This window comes from Balaenoptera physalus (genome assembly GCF_965194825.1).
Source record: "Balaenoptera physalus genome assembly, chromosome: 1".
In the NCBI taxonomy this organism is placed as follows: Eukaryota; Metazoa; Chordata; class Mammalia; order Artiodactyla; family Balaenopteridae; genus Balaenoptera; species Balaenoptera physalus.
This window is the reverse complement of record NC_138882.1, coordinates 159,794,597-159,811,201: the sequence shown is the minus strand read 5'-3', so window position 1 is coordinate 159,811,201 and position 16,605 is coordinate 159,794,597. Positions and strand designations below refer to the sequence as shown.

Below are 16,605 nucleotides of genomic sequence, written 5' to 3'. Positions count from 1 at the left end.
ACCCGGGGAGAGGCTGGAAACCTGGGGCCTCCGGGGGCTCGGCTTACTTTCCTGGAGGGGGCGGGGGTGAAGGGCGTGGAGGAGGTGGAGGAGGTGGAGGTGGGAGGGTGGGGGTGGGGGAAGCCCCCGCGGGCAGGAAGGAGGCAGGTGCTGGCCCAGAGGTGGACCGCTCGAAATGCAGCGGGTAAACTCCCCGCTCCGCTCGGCCCGCGGGCCTGGTCTCAGAGCAGCCCGACCCGTGAGGGGTCTCCCGGGATTTTCGGGGCCGGGACTCTCTCTCCCAGCGGTTCCACCGAGCGGGGCGGGAGGACCGCCGTACACACAGCGGCGCGGGGCTCTTTTTGTAGTTTTATTTTTATCTTAGACCTGCCTTAAACTGAGTAACAATTTCTCTTCTTCCGACTTGAGAACAAAACTTTTCAGCGAGCACGCCGGGCGCTGCAGTCCTGCGGCCACCGCAGCCGCGCTCGTCAGCCCTGGCGGAGCGACCTTCTCCGCCCGGAGCCAGGCCCGCCACCGCGCTCCCGAGCCTCTGGTCGCCCCTCTCCCCAACCCCGGGATTTTCAGGGCTTCGCCTGGGCGTTTCGCCTTTGTGCTTTGTAAGGGAAAGCCTTTTCTTCCAGGGCACAACAAACTTGGGCGGAGAGCTTCCGTGTGGCCCCCCGGGCGAGGCCGCCCACGGTGGTGAGGCCACCCGAGGGGATGCCCGGTCTGTCCTCCGCTCCAGGAGCTCGAGGTCCGGGTGGACGCCGGCCGGCCCGGCGCGCGGGAGCCCAGAAGTAGCGGGGACTCGGGCTGCCCGAAGGCAGGGGGAGAGCTCTCGTTTCCCGATCAGAACGCGCTCTCTCGAGCCCGGCAGCGGCTCCAGTGGAGGGCCAGAGCCCGGGCCCCGAGCCGGGCGCGCGTCGCACCGGGCGGGTGTATGGGGCGGGGGCTCTCGGTTTGGGGCTCAGTCCTGCCAGGCCGGGCCAGGCCGGCGGTCTGGGGTCTCTGGCCCGCGCCGCCTCCTGCCCTGGAGCAGCTCAGAGGGAAGACTCGGGCACTCTCTGCCCACGATGCCCACCAGCCACGTCTCGCCTCTCGCCTCCGCACCAGACTCGGCTTGAGGGGCAAAGGGGAAAGAAAGGAAAAATAAAGAGAAAAAAAGGGCCGGCCGGGAGGAAGCGGCGAGTCAGGCAGGAGGGAACAGAGCGGCCAGGGGTGCCGGCCTCCTCCTCTGCGCGTCTCGGGCGGGGGTTCTTCCCGCAGATGGAAAATGAGCCGAGGTGGGAAAGGCAGAAAAAGCGTCGAGGAAAAGCGGTGAGGGCGTCTTCCGTGCCGATCCCTACCGGCTCGCGGAAACCCGGCGAAAGTGGCGTCAGTTCTCTCGCCGTACTCCGGGGCGAGTGGGGGAAGGCCGAGGACAGGGCGGCGCCGCGCCGCCGGTGACAGACGGGGCCGGGCGCCGAGCGAGCGGGGACCACACACCTGTTCTGCGAGTCGCGTCGTGTGCGGCGGCCGAGCGGCCGCGGCGCGAGAGGCAGAGCCCTCCCTCCCGCACTCCAGGCCCGCTGTCCGAGAACCGGGAGGGCCCGGCTCCCCCGCGCCGGCCCGCCTGTGCAGGAGCCCCTCAATTCAGGAGCCTGGTGGCTGCCCGCCGAAGCAGTGGCGCGCGGCGACAGGACCCGGGTGACCTGCGGGGCGGGGCTGTGCAGGGGCACGAGGTCCTTGGACTTTGATCGAAGGCAGCCTCCTGTGAGCTCCTGCCCCGCAGGTCATACCCGTCCGCGGGCGAGGGCCCGTCGCACTTAGCGGTTCTTGCCTGGCTGGAGCCCCGGTTCCCCAAAGTTACAAACAGATGTTTCGTGCGGAGGTTGTTGGGACCTAAAGTATTGTTTGTGCAAAGGCAGCCGAGAGCTGGAGGGAGAGGTCAGGCCGAGGAGTGGTGGGCTCGGCTCTGCGTTGGCCCTAAGTTTATGTAGGTTTCGCCTTCACCTCTTCTTCCTCCGTTTTCCCTAAAAGAGTTGGGTTTTTCCCGGTTTGAAGACTTAGAGGCTGAACTGTGCACCCGCTCGCTGAGCGGCAGCCCCGCGGCCCCGCACTCTCGGACAGGCCGGGTGGTCTCGGCTTCCCACCCGCTGGCCAAGCCGGGCCTGAGTCGGGGCCCAAACCTGGGACAGATACCAGGCCACGTGTGAATCGCAGGCGTTGGCCCCAGACATGGAACCGTATTAGCCTTCTGCTTCCTGAGCTCGTGCATATGGTGGTTAAATTTCTGCTAGAGCGGTGTTTCCAAATACCCCCGGGCATTTGGCGTTCGGGAATTCTCTTCAAGCGAAGAAGTCTGTGAACTTAAAAAAAAAAAAAAAAATCTTCCCTGAGTTCTTCACAACCCTCCACCGCCCTGGCCCCATTTCCCACTGTTCTTTGCTTTTTAAGATGCCTGTTAATTTTTTTAAGTTTATTTATGCAAAGGTAAAATATCGTTTAATTTGTTCTATTATTTTAATTCTTGGCTTTTGGAAACGGTTCAGAGACCACAAAAATGTCACCTGTTGTAATAAGCAGAGGGGGGTTGTGTGTGCGTTTTAATTACCAGCAGAGTCGTAGTTTGGTGGGCGTTCAGAGCTCGGGCTCCGGGAAAGAGGCTTTTGCAGCTTTCTTTGTGGCAGTCATTTGCAAGTGGGTTTGGCTCAGGGCAGCAGAAGCAGCCGCAGCTCAGCTTCCTTCTACGCCGATCCCCGGCGCGGGTCAGGAAAGACCCTGGACAGGGATGGTCAGAGGCTGGGGTGGGAGATTGCCCGCTCTCTGAGACTTTCTCTCTGGCTTTCGGTTTTTCAATGGGAAAGTGGCTAGTTCGCGCCGGAGAGCGGGGAGCGCTGCGCATCAGCCCAGTTTCAGACATGTTCACGTTCCAAACGCCAGCTTCTTCGTTTCATTTGTCTTGGTTCTGGCATGTTTAACCACGCAATTAGTGATCTCACTAATTATTCAGTTAGCTGGCGTTTTGTAATCACTTTAAACCAGGGTCGGGTGTGTGATTTAGCAAACTGCCACGCATACAGCCCTGAACCAAACCCATCACGTCAAGGATTTGAAATTTTAAAAACTCAATATTTGTTGGTCCCTCCGTCCAACCTCACTGCCTGCCAGACAATTTATTTAGCTTCGTGGATTGATCCCTCCTCCTTGTTTAGTTAATTCAACAAAGACTTTTTGCAATCTGTTTGGAGTTTGTCTGATGCCGTGGAAAAGTAGCTGATGATTTATTTGGTTGCTTTTCGATTTCTGTCTTCAGCCCTTCTTTCTCCTCCTTTCAGCGGGGATGTCAGCTGTTATTACTTCCTATTGATCCCTTTGCAAAGTGAGAAGTGAACTAAAATTAATGTCAATTCCACTGCTCAGATCAATAGCTGGAGTTATTTTAATCTGGATTTGCACGAAGTGCTAAATTAAAAAAAATCAGCATAGAGGCAGAAAAGTAACAGTTACTTACTTTCCCTTTGGCCGGTTCTTTACAGTCACCCAAATGCTCCGTCAAGCTGATTATCTTACAATCCATATTTTTTTAATTAAGAGGGTCAGTTTTCTTATTTGGGGTTCTGTGTTTAAACCCATGACATTTTGACATTGGGAGTGTATTAACTATAGATTTTCATAATGACTGTGGTCTGCTGAAGCCTCATCTATACAAGTTGTTAATGTGAGGAGGGGGTAAGAAAGAAAAGGGAAAAGGAAAAAAGCACTCCCCCTTCCCCCACAGAGACCAACGCCCACACAGTGGAGTAAAAGAGATGTGGCCTGGGAAAATATTGTTGATTTATTTTCAGTATAATGAAGTTTTAAATGAATAACCAGGTTTGAGTGATTCACTGTGTTCTGTTGGAGTGTCCAGTGCTGTTGCCAGATTATTAATTTATTAAACTCATTTAAGATAATGAGGTGATCCAGGAAGTAAAAATAAAAAGCGAATCCTCTGGGTGATGGTTATTTTTGAGGGGGAAACATCCTTCCCCTCACCCCTAGTCTATTATGTTTGCCCTTTTCTCCAACTTGCCTCATATAGGATTGCTAGTTTGACAGACAAGTAGTTTGTTATTTCTGTTGTGAGGAGCTGCTTAGAACCCTTGGAACAGCCCTGGACCCACTTTCGGAGCATCCATGTTGTATGACCATTAATCTGACTTGAAAACAGCCAAGAACAGGATTCCCAGACTTGTCAGGCTAACTGGCTGTCCTTGGCAGATCATTCCCTGCACTGCTATAACTTGACAGGAAAGTTATTTAAAATTTGGGAGAGAGAAAAATCCGTTAATGTGAGATACATAATCTGGTAATTTAGCAATGATGTCTATAAGGAAAGATGCCAAATGAGGAAGCAGTCTGATGGTGTGCACTCATCTTCCCAATTAATAACAGTCATTGACATGTCTGCTACAGGATGAGAGAAGGAAATACTCTCTATGCACTGCATTAAGCTGGGAGGATTCATCTACTGCTTAACTGAGGTCTCTCTGTTTGAGGGAATATCAGAGATACTCCTTTATCTAGGTGGGGTTTTTTTTTTTTAAGGGAGGGGGTAAATTTTATTTGAGACATGACTCTCAATTTAGAGGTTACGATTTGTAGCAGTTGGTGCTTTTTGGTTACACTTTGAGTTTCATTAAGTTTTTATTTAGTGTACATTTTTGAAGCTAATAAGTCCTAGTATTCACCTTATGTTATCCTGACTTTCATATACAGCCCTTCTCCCACCCCCTACTCAAAATAAATTTTGAAACAGAATCAGTGGCTATGAAAATGTACAACCTAAATTTAAAAGGGAAATTGAAAGAAGTCTTTCTGAACTACAATTTGTTCCAGGGGTCTTTAGCGGACATCAACTCTGACTGGGCCAATAAGCAGAGGAAAGTAAGTCAGAAATGTTGTTAACATTTTGCTCTAAATGTCAATGGCAAATTCAAGGCAGTTTACAAATCTACTTAAGAGTGAGTGCATTAGTAACTAAAATTACCAATCAGTTCTTTGCTGCCCCTGGAAGACAGACGCTTCCAGAGAACATATGCCAAAGGCACCCGTTATGTTTTTAAATATTGCCAGAGACGCCAGGCACTTTATTGATGAAGGTTTTGTTCCTTCTCAGAAAAGAGAAAGCCTATATGATTAGGGAGGGGTGTGGATCAAAAATAATGCTGCTGTTGTTTCTTCACATAGTACTTCTTTCTGGAAACAGTCTTAGATGATACATGAAGATGTGTGTTTATGTATGTGCCAATGTGTGTGATTTATCCACATGTACAATTTGTACCAACTAACACGTGGAGGTATTCATGATCTAGATGTGCTTGACTTAGGGATTTTTCAGTCTCAGGGCATTGTTAGGGAAGACGAAGAGAGGATGCGGATGCGGGGGGTCATATGGGTAGAACCTGGTCTCTGAACCCCAGGCCTGCCATGAGCAGTGTATGCAGGTGCAGGCCCTTTAAAATATAGACCCCACCTAATCTACTGGGTGACTTGGCCTTCCAAAGCTCATTTGCTCAGGGAATATTGTATTTGGAGGTTTTATGATTTTTTTTCCTTTGCTGGGCTCAGGCGCATTTCACCCGGAACGTGTAGGGACCAAAGTCAGCTACGCGTACATCACAGTAAGTTGTCTATTGATTTTCCTGAATGAAAATGGTCTGATGCTACTGCCCACTGGCTCCTAAAGCCTGTGGTGTCTCTTGCCCGAGCATCTGTAAGCCAGAAGGATGGTGTTTCGATCACTTGGGGTTTCCCTTTTCTTTCCTCCCCCTGACCTTCCTCCCCCCTCTTTCTTTCTCTTTGCTGTTTCCACAGGTCTTAGAAGGGGATGATTCCCCAGTAATATTCCCTGCCCTGATCCGAGGTGCCACTCCCTCCCAGGGAAGACTGCTTCTTGTGTGACGTCGGCCATAGAAAGAGACTCCGATGGACTTACACCGGGCAGCCTTCAAGATGGAGAACTCATCCTACCTCCCCAACCCACTGGCATCCCCAGCACTGATGGTCCTGGCGTCCACGGCTGAGGCTAGCCGTGATGCTTCCATCCCTTGTCAGCAGCCACGACCCTTCGGTGTACCTGTCTCGGTAGACAAGGACGTGCATATTCCATTCACCAATGGTTCCTACACCTTTGCCTCTATGTACCATCGGCAAGGTGGGGTGCCGGGCACTTTTGCCAATCGTGATTTTCCCCCTTCTTTACTACACCTCCACCCGCAGTTCGCTCCCCCAAATCTAGATTGCACCCCAATCAGTATGCTGAATCATAGTGGAGTGGGGGCCTTCCGTCCCTTTGCTTCCACTGAGGACCGGGAGAGTTATCAGTCAGCCTTTACGCCAGCCAAGCGACTTAAAAACTGCCATGACACAGAGTCTCCCCACTTGCGCTTCTCAGACGCAGATGGCAAGGAATATGACTTTGGGACACAGCTGCCATCTAGCTCCCCCGGTTCACTTAAGGTTGACGACACTGGGAAGAAGATTTTTGCTGTCTCTGGCCTCATTTCGGATCGGGAAGCCTCATCTAGCCCAGAGGATCGGAATGACAGATGTAAGTACTTTGGTGCAGCCCTCCCCTAACCCCAGTAAGCCCTGCCTTACAATAGGATTCAACAGGTCGGTGGCATTTTTCATGCTCCTAGTAATGGGAAGGGCCGACTCCCTCCCATTCAATAGCTGTGGAGTGCTGACATTTACTTGTCTCTTGTCAATGAGCATTGATAGTTCTTGTAGGAAATGTTTTTCTGAAGGTGGCCAGAGGCACATTGGCCTGCACTGCCTTTCCCGCCAGGGCATGACTGGCTTATTCTCTGGGGACTCTGGAGTGGAGGGGGTGCCGTATATGGACCGGAGTGAATGTCATTTCATTAGTAAGCGTAGGTTCCTAGGGAATTTGGGGGGCTCGAAGAAACCGTCCATCCCTCCTCTCCTTGCTCTTCTCATTATGTTTCTCTGATCTCGGTATTATTTTTTTAGTTTTTCCATTGTATCACATCCAGCAGACTCCACGTGATTTTATTTTTCACAACTCTCAGCCCTACTCCAAATCAGGCTATTTTTCAGAGGAGGACAAAGGTGTCGTCAATCACCATAAAGCATTTCAAACAGCTGTGTTTTCCTTGCAATGGCAAAGCTAGAAAGCCGACTTGTCTTGGGATTTAACAGGTTTTCTGGGTGCTTATCCTGGGGCTCCCTTTTAGGACTAGACCCAGCTGGCCTGTGTGTCTGCTCCATATTTGATGCTCACAACTATGATTAATTTCTGCTTAGGGAACAGCTCTGTCATCTTCTCCAAGTACCTTGCTGGGCTCCGGCTACACTCACTAATAGTTGGGGCTAAACCTTTACTTGGAACTTGTAGAGTAGGAGTGTTGAACCCTGCCATCTTCGCCTCTAATATAATCAGAAAATAATTGTGTTTTGAAGCTTCTGGACTATGGGTAGACCCCACAGAGCAGTTTTCTTCAAGCCTGGTGAGAATTTATGAACTGAGGGTGTTTTTCCACCCGATCCTTTGTTCTAAGATTTGCTTCATTTTATTTTCTTAAGAAAACTACATCTGAGGTTTGCTTTCCCCTCTTCTCTATTTTTTGTGCTCCCGTCCTCTCTAAAACCACCACCACGAATGTCATTTTTTTCCTCTTCTCTTTATGATGCCGAGGAGAGTAATAGAGACGTTGCAGCTCTCTCCCCTGTCGGCACTGCTTCCTCAGGCTGTCTCCTTGAATTAGGCACTGTGTTAACTTTCCTGCGCTAAAAGGCATCTGCCTAAACCCAGCGTACCTTTTCAATAAAAGTCATCATAAAATCAACCTGCCTTGTAAATCCATCGCTCTTTGGTTTTGAAATATGTTGCGAGTGTGTCTTTTATGTCAGCGTCTGTAAGCCCAAGACCTCTCCACTTAAGGGAGAAGGCTGCTATCTGACAGCACAACTGCCCACGTTCTCTCTCTCTCTCTCTCTCTTTTGCTTTAGCTCCTATTCCACCTTTTCCCTTTCTGTACAGCTGATGTGTGAGTGTGTGTGTGTGTGTGTGTGTGTGTGTGTGTGTGTGTGTGCTGATCCTGCTTTGGGAATATACTTGCTGAACACGGATTGGCGTTGTGTCGGTCTGTTTTAGTTTAGTGTAGTTTAGTTTTCATTTGTCGAAGTGCAAGTGATCAAGGCAAGCTCTAACCTGACCTCTGGCCAAAACTGTCCTGGGTTCGGGTGTGACAGATTCTGCTCCTTTTTTCTCCAAACACAAGTTGAAAATGAAATCCTCTTAAAACTAACATGCCACAGAGTAACACCTGGAGATCAAGATTCCTTTCTTCTCTCCTAACAAATCCAGCTTGTCTCCATTTTTCCATTTTTTAGCCCAAACCTGTCTCAGACCCCCAGAGCAGGAAGAAGCTTGTTAGTCAGGTCAGCACTCATAGATGTGGATATCCATTCCCCTCTGAGTGTCAAAGCCATAACTCTTCTGTTTGCCTTGTTTGCATTGTGTAGGGGTGCCATCCCCCGTGGAGATGGATCCCTCACACAGGAATACGCCTGGGTGGAGAAAAATTAAATGAGTCTGTCTCCCAAAGTGAAATGGAGTTCTGACCTTGAAATTAATGAGATTCTGATCAGAAGGGTGGGGAAACTTCTTTATTTCAAAATGTAGTGTTGTATAAATTGGAGCCCTTTCCCCTTTTATTTGTTTAAAATATGCTTTCTTTAATGAGTATTTTGTGTTCTCTTTTTTCCCTTACACAAACGTTAGACCTGTAGGTGTGTCTGTGAGTGTAGACTGTCCACTCACATTATTATCTAGAGTTGCATTTGTGACTGATCTTAAATGAGAAATAAAGGTACAAAGTGAATAGGAGAATGTTACCCTGTGATAACCCTGGATTTGTGCTCCTTTCTCCTTTCCTTCCCTTGGGTGGGGTAGCAGCCTTCACAGGGTTGTACTGGGGAGCATTTGGTGCTTTTCATTTTGAGTTTTTGGAAGGCTGGGGAAACATTTTTCTGTAAGGAAGGGTCGAAGAGGCACCATGACAAAGTCTGCTGCAGCTTTCTTGGCTCCTGTCATATGCCGACGTGTGTCGGAATATTTATGGTCTGTTTTATGTAAATACATATTTAAGGGCCGTTAGAAGGCCTGATTATTCCCACTAGATGCCTTTCAGGTCCTCCCTACAGAACCGTTTTGAAATAAGTAATATTTCTCAGATAATCGAGTGACAGTATACAAGACTGCTTCCAAGGGGAGAGCTTGAGGGGCAGATGGGGCAGTGAGGGGGTGGGGAGGCAAGAAGAGAGAGGATAGAAAGTGTTCAAAAGAGCAAAGTGATAGGATACAGAGGCTTTTGCCCAGATTGCCAGAAATTAACCGTGTATATTTTAGGTTTTGTAATTCTTAAAATTTAGAGTTAATCTTTGATATGGTTGACTGATTTTCAGTTTTCATATAAATAAAATTTTTTTCATAAAATGTAAGACATGTTTTAATTAAATACAACAGTAAAACTCCTAAATAAGCATGTAGCTTTAGGGGTTTGCTGCGGGGTGGGATGAGTATGTGTGTGTGTGTCCCTTACTTAGAGTAGAAGTTTTATGACTGAGTTTTAAGTCAATGAAAAAAATTAGTTTTACAGTGGAAACACTGACAGTTTTTACTCTCGCAGCCTCCCCCTGCTCACACACTGCATCCATATGCAGATATGTCCACATCTGAGAGCATTTGAAAGAGGGGCCTGCAGACGTGGTGTAATGCACACGTGTTCTTTCCTTAAATCTGGGTACTGATAGGCAGGATTTCTTTTGTGATTAAATATGCGTTTTTGTAGAAAGAAATGCAGCTATTTGGGTAAAGTATTGTCTCTCCTAGTAGATGATTCCAGTTTGCTTGCCTGTTCATCTACTTGGCATCACAGGTGATTCCTGAGGTAGGTGTTGGGCTCTATGGAAAAAAGAAGCCTTTACTCAACAGGACTGACTTATGTGCCCTGGAAAAAGGGAGAAGTATTTTGTGAGAAGCCATTCGTGGAGGATGCATGATTCCCCAGGAAGGGGACTGAGGTAACTCCTGTTTATTGTTGTGCTCTGAACCCGTCTCCAAGGCTCCTTGTCCAGGGAAATGAGGTGAAAATTTATGGACCAATTACGAATAGTCCACGTGTGTCTTACATATGAAGTGTCTACAGATATGTTTCCCAGGGCTTTTAAAATAAACATTTCCTCATTAAGGAAACTTTACAACAAAAGGGAAAATAAGTATTCTCTGCTGCCTTGTGCTAGAATCTATACATTTATTACCCCCTTAGCACTCTGGCTCTTATCATGTACATTTCCTGATTGTTGTCTGTAGACCACTCCTGTGCCCAGTTCCTGTCTGGGTGACACAGCAGTTGGAGTTGGCTAGGATGCATGCTCACCCTGAGGGCTGAGAGGGATCAGAACTGCCCTTGGGAAGTGATGGCGGGCCCTGCCTTCTGGCTCACCTCAGAGATGGGCACTGGGCATTGACCCCAAGTGGCCCTCTTTCTTTGCCCTTCCCTGTGGTCAGGCAGATTCACAGGTAGGCAGGGAACCCTGTGGCTCACAGTAGTTCCCAGATGTTCTGCTTTGCTCTCGTATTTGATATATTCGAAGTCATTCAAATTTGAAAAGCCCTGAGTAGGAGAGATGGTATTTTGACTCTGAGATGTGTCTTTACAAAGGCACGTATTCTTGAACACCCTATGTCCTAGGAATCAAATCAGCTGAGCCAACATAGGCCCAGGGCAGCCTGGAATGAGCAGGGCTGGCCACATCGTGGGGGTGGTGTTAGGGGCGCTACTTCCCAAGGGCTCTGGGACTACCCAGGACTACCTCTGGGTAGCGACCTTGATCTGGGCTTTTAGGAGAATTGGTCTTGCTGGGAAGAATGTTTGGGGCGGTTCTCAGGTCACCAGGCTCAACTTCTGGATTGTAGCTGGAGCAGATGACCACCCTGAAAGGGTGCAGAAATCACCAGAAAGATGGGTCAGATGGTGCCCTCTGTACTGACTGCCCAGACCTAGCCCGGTTGTCGGCTCAGCTGCTCCCGGGGTTCTCGCGGAGTCCCTTTTCCCTCCCCATCTGGGGTGGGTCAGGGAGGAGGGGGCGAGAACTCCTGTGATGTGTGTGGTTGTTTCTGGTTGTTCACCCCCAACACAGTCATGGAGACTCCTTTTCATGCTGCTAGGTTTAATTGTCTTGTCGGGATAAAGAAATGTTTGCACAGCTAAAGTGGGGCCGGGCTGGACGGGAGCAGTCCCTGATGGCTGCAGAGCCATCTGGCCTGGCTTGGCTTGGCTCGGCGCGCCGCTGGCCCGCCCGGCGGCTGGGCTCGCTCCCGCTCCCGCTCCCGCTCTTCCCCTGCCTTCGCTCCACGCCGCGCCGCTCTGGTCGGCGGCTGCCTCCTCGCACGGCCGGAATGCCTAATCACCATGGTGAGAAAACGGACACCACAGCCGTCCTCCCTCCTTGCCTCGCGCCCTCCCTCCCATCAATTGTCATGCAGAAGTGATCCGGGCTGCCGTTTCCTCGCGGCCTCCAGCCAGCCCCTCGCCGCTCCCGGCAGAAGGGTGGCTAGTAATTGATCGTTTGGGGGAGGGGGCGCGGAGAGGCGCGAGGCCGGCGAGGGGGGAGGAAGGACCACAGAGTGGGCCCCGTTGGCTCACTTGAAAAGGACCCCCAGCCTCCGCCACGGAGATGGCGTTCAAGTGGTTTCAGAAATGTTGGTGACCTCGCCGTCGCTCGGCCGGACTCGGAGGCTGCGGGAGAACTCCGGGCGCTGCCCCGGGGCCGGGCGAGCCCCGCGCCGCCGCCGCCGCCCGCGGCCAGGACCCGAGGGCCGCCTGGTCCCCCACCCCCGCCCCGCCCCGCCCCGCCCTCCACGCCCAGCGCCCCCAGGTCGCACTGAGAACCGAGCCCTGGGCCGGTTTCCTGTACGTCGTCCGAGCCGCAGAGAGATAGGGTCGGGGTGAGGGGGTGGGAGGGGTTGTGGCCGAGGAGGGGGCGCGCCCACGCGGAGGTCGGGGCGATCGGGGACCCGGCGGGAGGTGCAGATGGGCGGGTGGCGGAGTGAAGAGGCTAGGGGACACTGAGCGGGGAGGGAGCTTGGGGGGCGAGGCTGGGGGAAGGCGGGAGTGGGAGGAGGGAGCGCGGAGGGCGCCGGGGCGCGTCGAGCCGGGGGCATGGACGTGTGCACGCGCGCATCTGGATCTGGCGTCGCCACCGGCATCCGAGGACTTTGAGGTTTCTCACGTAGGTTCGAAATGTTTTCCCCGTCCGTCTTGCTTTTCAAGTCCGGGAAATGTTTCCCAAGTCCCGGGGTTCGTGAATCGGCAGGATGGCTGGTATTCGGGCGAGGCGAGTCGCGGTCACCTCTGACCGTCTGAGGCTCGCAGCCAGCACAGCGGGGCTCGTTAATGTCCGGGCAATTTCTGGAACTCTTCCCACGGGAAGTTTTCCGGGGCTGCCTTCCGGTCAGTGGCCCCAGGTTGATTATTTGGTGGCCCTTTTTTGTTTGAAAACAAAAAACACACATTGTATCCAAATAACAAAAGTTGCTTTCCCTCCCCACCCCTTTTCCTCATTAGGCAGGGAAGAGGAAACTAAAAAATAGAATTATATTTTTATATTGGTTTATCTTATTTTTAACCCTTATTAACTACACCCATCTGGTTAATAAATATTGGCACACTTTGAAATAGAGTCTTTGTAAATACTCCAGATTTGGAGTGACAATACACTTAATAGAGTTATATTTTTATGATGGATTTTCATATTTTTAACTCTTTTTAGCCACATCTCTCTGGTCAAAAAATATCAGAACACATGTTGGAATGTACTCTTTATAAATACTTGAGATTCGGAGTGATGTTACATTTTATTGTAAAACCCACACGATTTTAACACCAAAATAACAATAATTTTTGGATTTAAATATTCTCTTCACACAGTTCGGCAACATTTCCCAGTGCCATTTTACCCCTCCTGAAGAGAGATGAGCTGCAGACCTAAGGATGACGTATTGCTATATAGCAGCTAAAATGCCTTAAAATTTTTTAAAAATGCCATTTAAGTTGTGGCATTTGTGGTTGAAAAGAGTGTGTTTTTATCCTTTGGAACCTCAAAGTGTGTGCTACAGAGTGGAAATTTCTAAATATCTCTTTCTTTGGGGCAAGGAGGAGAATTTTCTGCAAAAGAACTTTCACCTACTTAGTCACTCTGTTGTGCCTTTTCCAGGAAGAGGTCCTGAGTTGGGGCTATGGGTTTAGACCTGGAGAAATGAGAGGCTGTAGTATGAATCAGTCAATCTGGTAGATGCTAAGTAAACAGGAGTAATTCATGCCCTTCCAGCCTTACCCAATGGATCAGACTTTTCTATTATCTCAGTCACATTTTAGTTTCAGTGTTAAAAAAATTTTTAGCACTAAATCAGTACCAATCACAGCAAAGCGTTCAATAAGTGTTTGTTGAGTATTGAATAAATTGATGGCAGTGATTATAATCTAATTTTTACTTTAAGTTTTCATCAATTTGCCACTCTTCAGCCTTGCACTGGATAGTATCCATAAAACTGTGCTATCCCAAAGGTGTAGTGGTTTGAGGAAAGAAAGGAAGAATTTATATACCTTGAGTTTTTTTTTTTTTTTTTTTTTTAAATTAATTAATTAATTAATTTATTTTTGACTGTGTTTGGTCTTCGTTTCTGTGCAAGGGCTTTCTCTAGTTGCGGCGAGTGGGGGCCACTCTTCATCGTGGTGCGCGGGCCTCTCACTGTCACGGCCTCTCTTGTTGCGGAGCACAGGCTCCAGACGCGCAGGCTCAGTAGTTGTGGCTCACGGGCCCAGCTGCTCCGCGGCATGTGGGATCCTCCCAGACCAGGGCTCGAACCCGTGTCCCCTGCATTGGCAGGCAGATTCTCAACCACTGCGCCACCAGGGAAGCCCATATACCTTGAGTTTTGATGAGGAGGTAAGGAAGGAGTTTTTTAAGAGACGTGCAATTACCTTTCTCAAATATAGATTTATTGTGTTATTTTGGTTAAAAAACTTTCATAGCTTAAAAAATAATTTAAAATTTGCTTTTCTCTCCTAACTCTCTAGAAACCTAAGGTTGGAGTCTATCCCCTACCCAAATGTTTTCCCACAGCATTACATCTCCTATCATGGAGTCTACAAAAACAGATCTTCTTTGGGTGTGTATTTTAGGAAAAAAAGTTTCTACCTAGATCCTGGTTGCAGCTGGAACCAGACAAGTGATGTGGGAGTTTTGTAGACACATACAACCATCTGGCAATTCAGACATTTGACTGGCAATTTTCTCTGTGGAATGTGTTCTGAGTGAAGATGACCTAGAGGAAACGAAAGTTGTGTTCCTGGGGGGAGACATGGTGCTGCATCCAGTACATTCTGTTCAGCAGACACAGAGCTTTAGGAAAGTCTAGAGCTGCATGGGTGAAGAAGGAACCTTTTGGTACAGTCTCATGAGAAATCAAGCCCGGTAAGCCTTAGTGTGACTCACCAGATGAGGGTTGTCTTTTTCCACTGAAATTCATTTGCAGGCTGAGACTTACGGCTTCGCATCCATCTTACAGCAGCAGACAGTCAGAAAGCTGTAGGGAGGGGGCAAGGGCCAGCCCTGGAGAGACCTTTGCTTTATATTCAGGTATATGATTTCCATTTAGGTGCTAGCTGATCCTATATTGCTCTCACTTGACCTTGCTTTTCAGAGTTTGATCTACACTGAGTCAGAATGGCCTAGCATAATAAATACCTGTTAGAGGGATAAATACTGTATTTGCCCCTTTGAGCCTCAACTTGAAGGTGTTTCACATCAAAGGTGGGGAGGCAATATAACATAGTGGCTATGAGTTCAGCCTCTGGAGTGAAATCACGACCCTTTAGCTTACTTGCTCTGTGACCTTGGGCAAATTGCTTAACCTCTCTGGGCCTCAGTACTCTCATCTGTAAAGTGGGAATTACACAACCTAAAAGGGTTGTTGTGAAGGACTGAATGAGATTAAGCACACTGATAATGCTTAGAACAGTTCCTCACACATACTAAGTGTGCAATACATAATGACTATTATTATTTTCAAGGACAATCTGGTGGTATAATCTTCCTTGTTAGAAGCACTGATGTAGACAAACACAGGGTCATTACTGACTAGCATGTATGTAGGATCCTTTCACGCACTCATGCCTTATGGTGATATGGAAGAGGGAGGGAGAAAGGCTCAGAGCCCTTTTCTGTGATAGCAGCTGCTTCACCTCCCTGCATTATTATCCATCCACCAGGATTAGCCCTGGTGGCCCTCTGACCTCTTTCTTCCTTCATTTTATTAAGAAGCAAGGTAATATTATAGTTAAAGTAACTGAGTCTCTGAGTCAGGAAGGGACTTGACTAGGATTAGATATCTAGGCAGTGGCCCAGGTTAGAGAATCTGAATCTCATCATATCTTCTTATTCTGGAATTTTGTGTTATCAGATATTATTTGAAATAAATGGGCCATTACAATTTGTGTGTGCTAGAAATTTGGGCCATATATAATAGGATTTGCTTTAATGGTATTTGACTAGTATTAGAATTCAGAGTCCCAGAGTTTCTAGTATGTCCTCAGATTTTAAGTTATACAGGCACTTTTCCCCTCTTGCCTATGTGAGAGAAATCTGTGAACCTTCCCCCATCTGTGTGTGTCACAGTCCCACAGCATGATGGATTGTCTCTGCTTGGGGGAGGCTTAGGAAGGGGCTTGAAGAGGCCTTGTAGGTCAGGAGAGAAATACAGCAGCAGGACTGAGCCTGGGGGGTGGGGTGGGCAGGGGGCTGCTGGGGAGAGATTAGCAGGGGAAGGGGAGGGCAGGGTTGGGCGGGGATAGGCCTCTTCCATAGTGTCTGTGTGCATTCTCCTAGGAGTAAAAGAGGGCTGTCCATTACCCTGAGCGCACAAATAAACTCAGTGTTTTTCTCTTTGTAGAAAGAAAGCCCCAGGGGGCTTGGGAACACCAGAGAATGACTGCACATCAGTAGGAGAGGTGGGGAGTAGGAGGATGGGAGTGGGAAAGACTGACCCTCTGCCTGAGGACCTTGGATTTGAGTCTGTTATTTAAATATAGGTTTCTCTTCACATATATACATAGCAGAAAATAGCCATTGGAGGCCAGTTGTCTGATACCTCAATCCCCATCCGTTCCTTCATGGCTCCATTTAAGAGAAGGGGTTCAAGTCGCTCTGGGGGGCAAAATGTCTCTGTAGATCATAGAGCACCCACTCCTCTCTCCCAGTCCCCAGTCCTTTCCACACACAGACACAGAAACGTATGGGATGTAGGAAGGGAAACGCTGAACATTCTTAATTTTGAGTTTTTAAAGAAGGGTGGAAAGTCTGGGATTTAGGCCCAAATACCACAGTCATAGGAAGGAACTCTAGGAAAGGAAGGAGTTGGGTCTGAGAGGTAGATAGTGAGGTAAAGGCAGCAGCGCATGCGAGGGTAAGTAATCAGCAGGACTGCAGTTAGGGCCTAGGCTTCAGCTTCCTTCCTGAGCAGTAAAATTAAAAAAAAAAAAAAAAAAAATCCTTAGAACAACAAAAGTC

The 16,605-nt window shown here is 48.9% G+C and overlaps 1 protein-coding gene and 1 long non-coding RNA gene across 4 annotated transcripts in view; one reads left to right on the top strand and one right to left on the bottom strand.

Annotated features, from left to right (window-relative positions):
* Positions 1–16,605, bottom strand: part of LOC309658055 — a 77,870-nt gene that overhangs the window by 9,066 nt on the left and 52,199 nt on the right. The window lies entirely within an intron of this gene.
* RNF220 (ring finger protein 220) overlaps positions 5,829–16,605 on the top strand; it is a 216,615-nt gene continuing 205,838 nt past the window's right edge. For 2 of the 3 annotated variants that reach the window (XM_082455263.1, XM_082455262.1), the window contains exon 1: positions 5,917–6,556. In XM_082455263.1, the coding sequence (XP_082311389.1) occupies positions 5,932–6,556 (625 nt within the window). In that variant the 5' untranslated portion in view covers positions 5,917–5,931. Of the gene's footprint in view, positions 6,557–16,605 lie in introns of all 3 variants that reach the window. The other variant, XM_082455264.1, reaches the window with a different exon arrangement.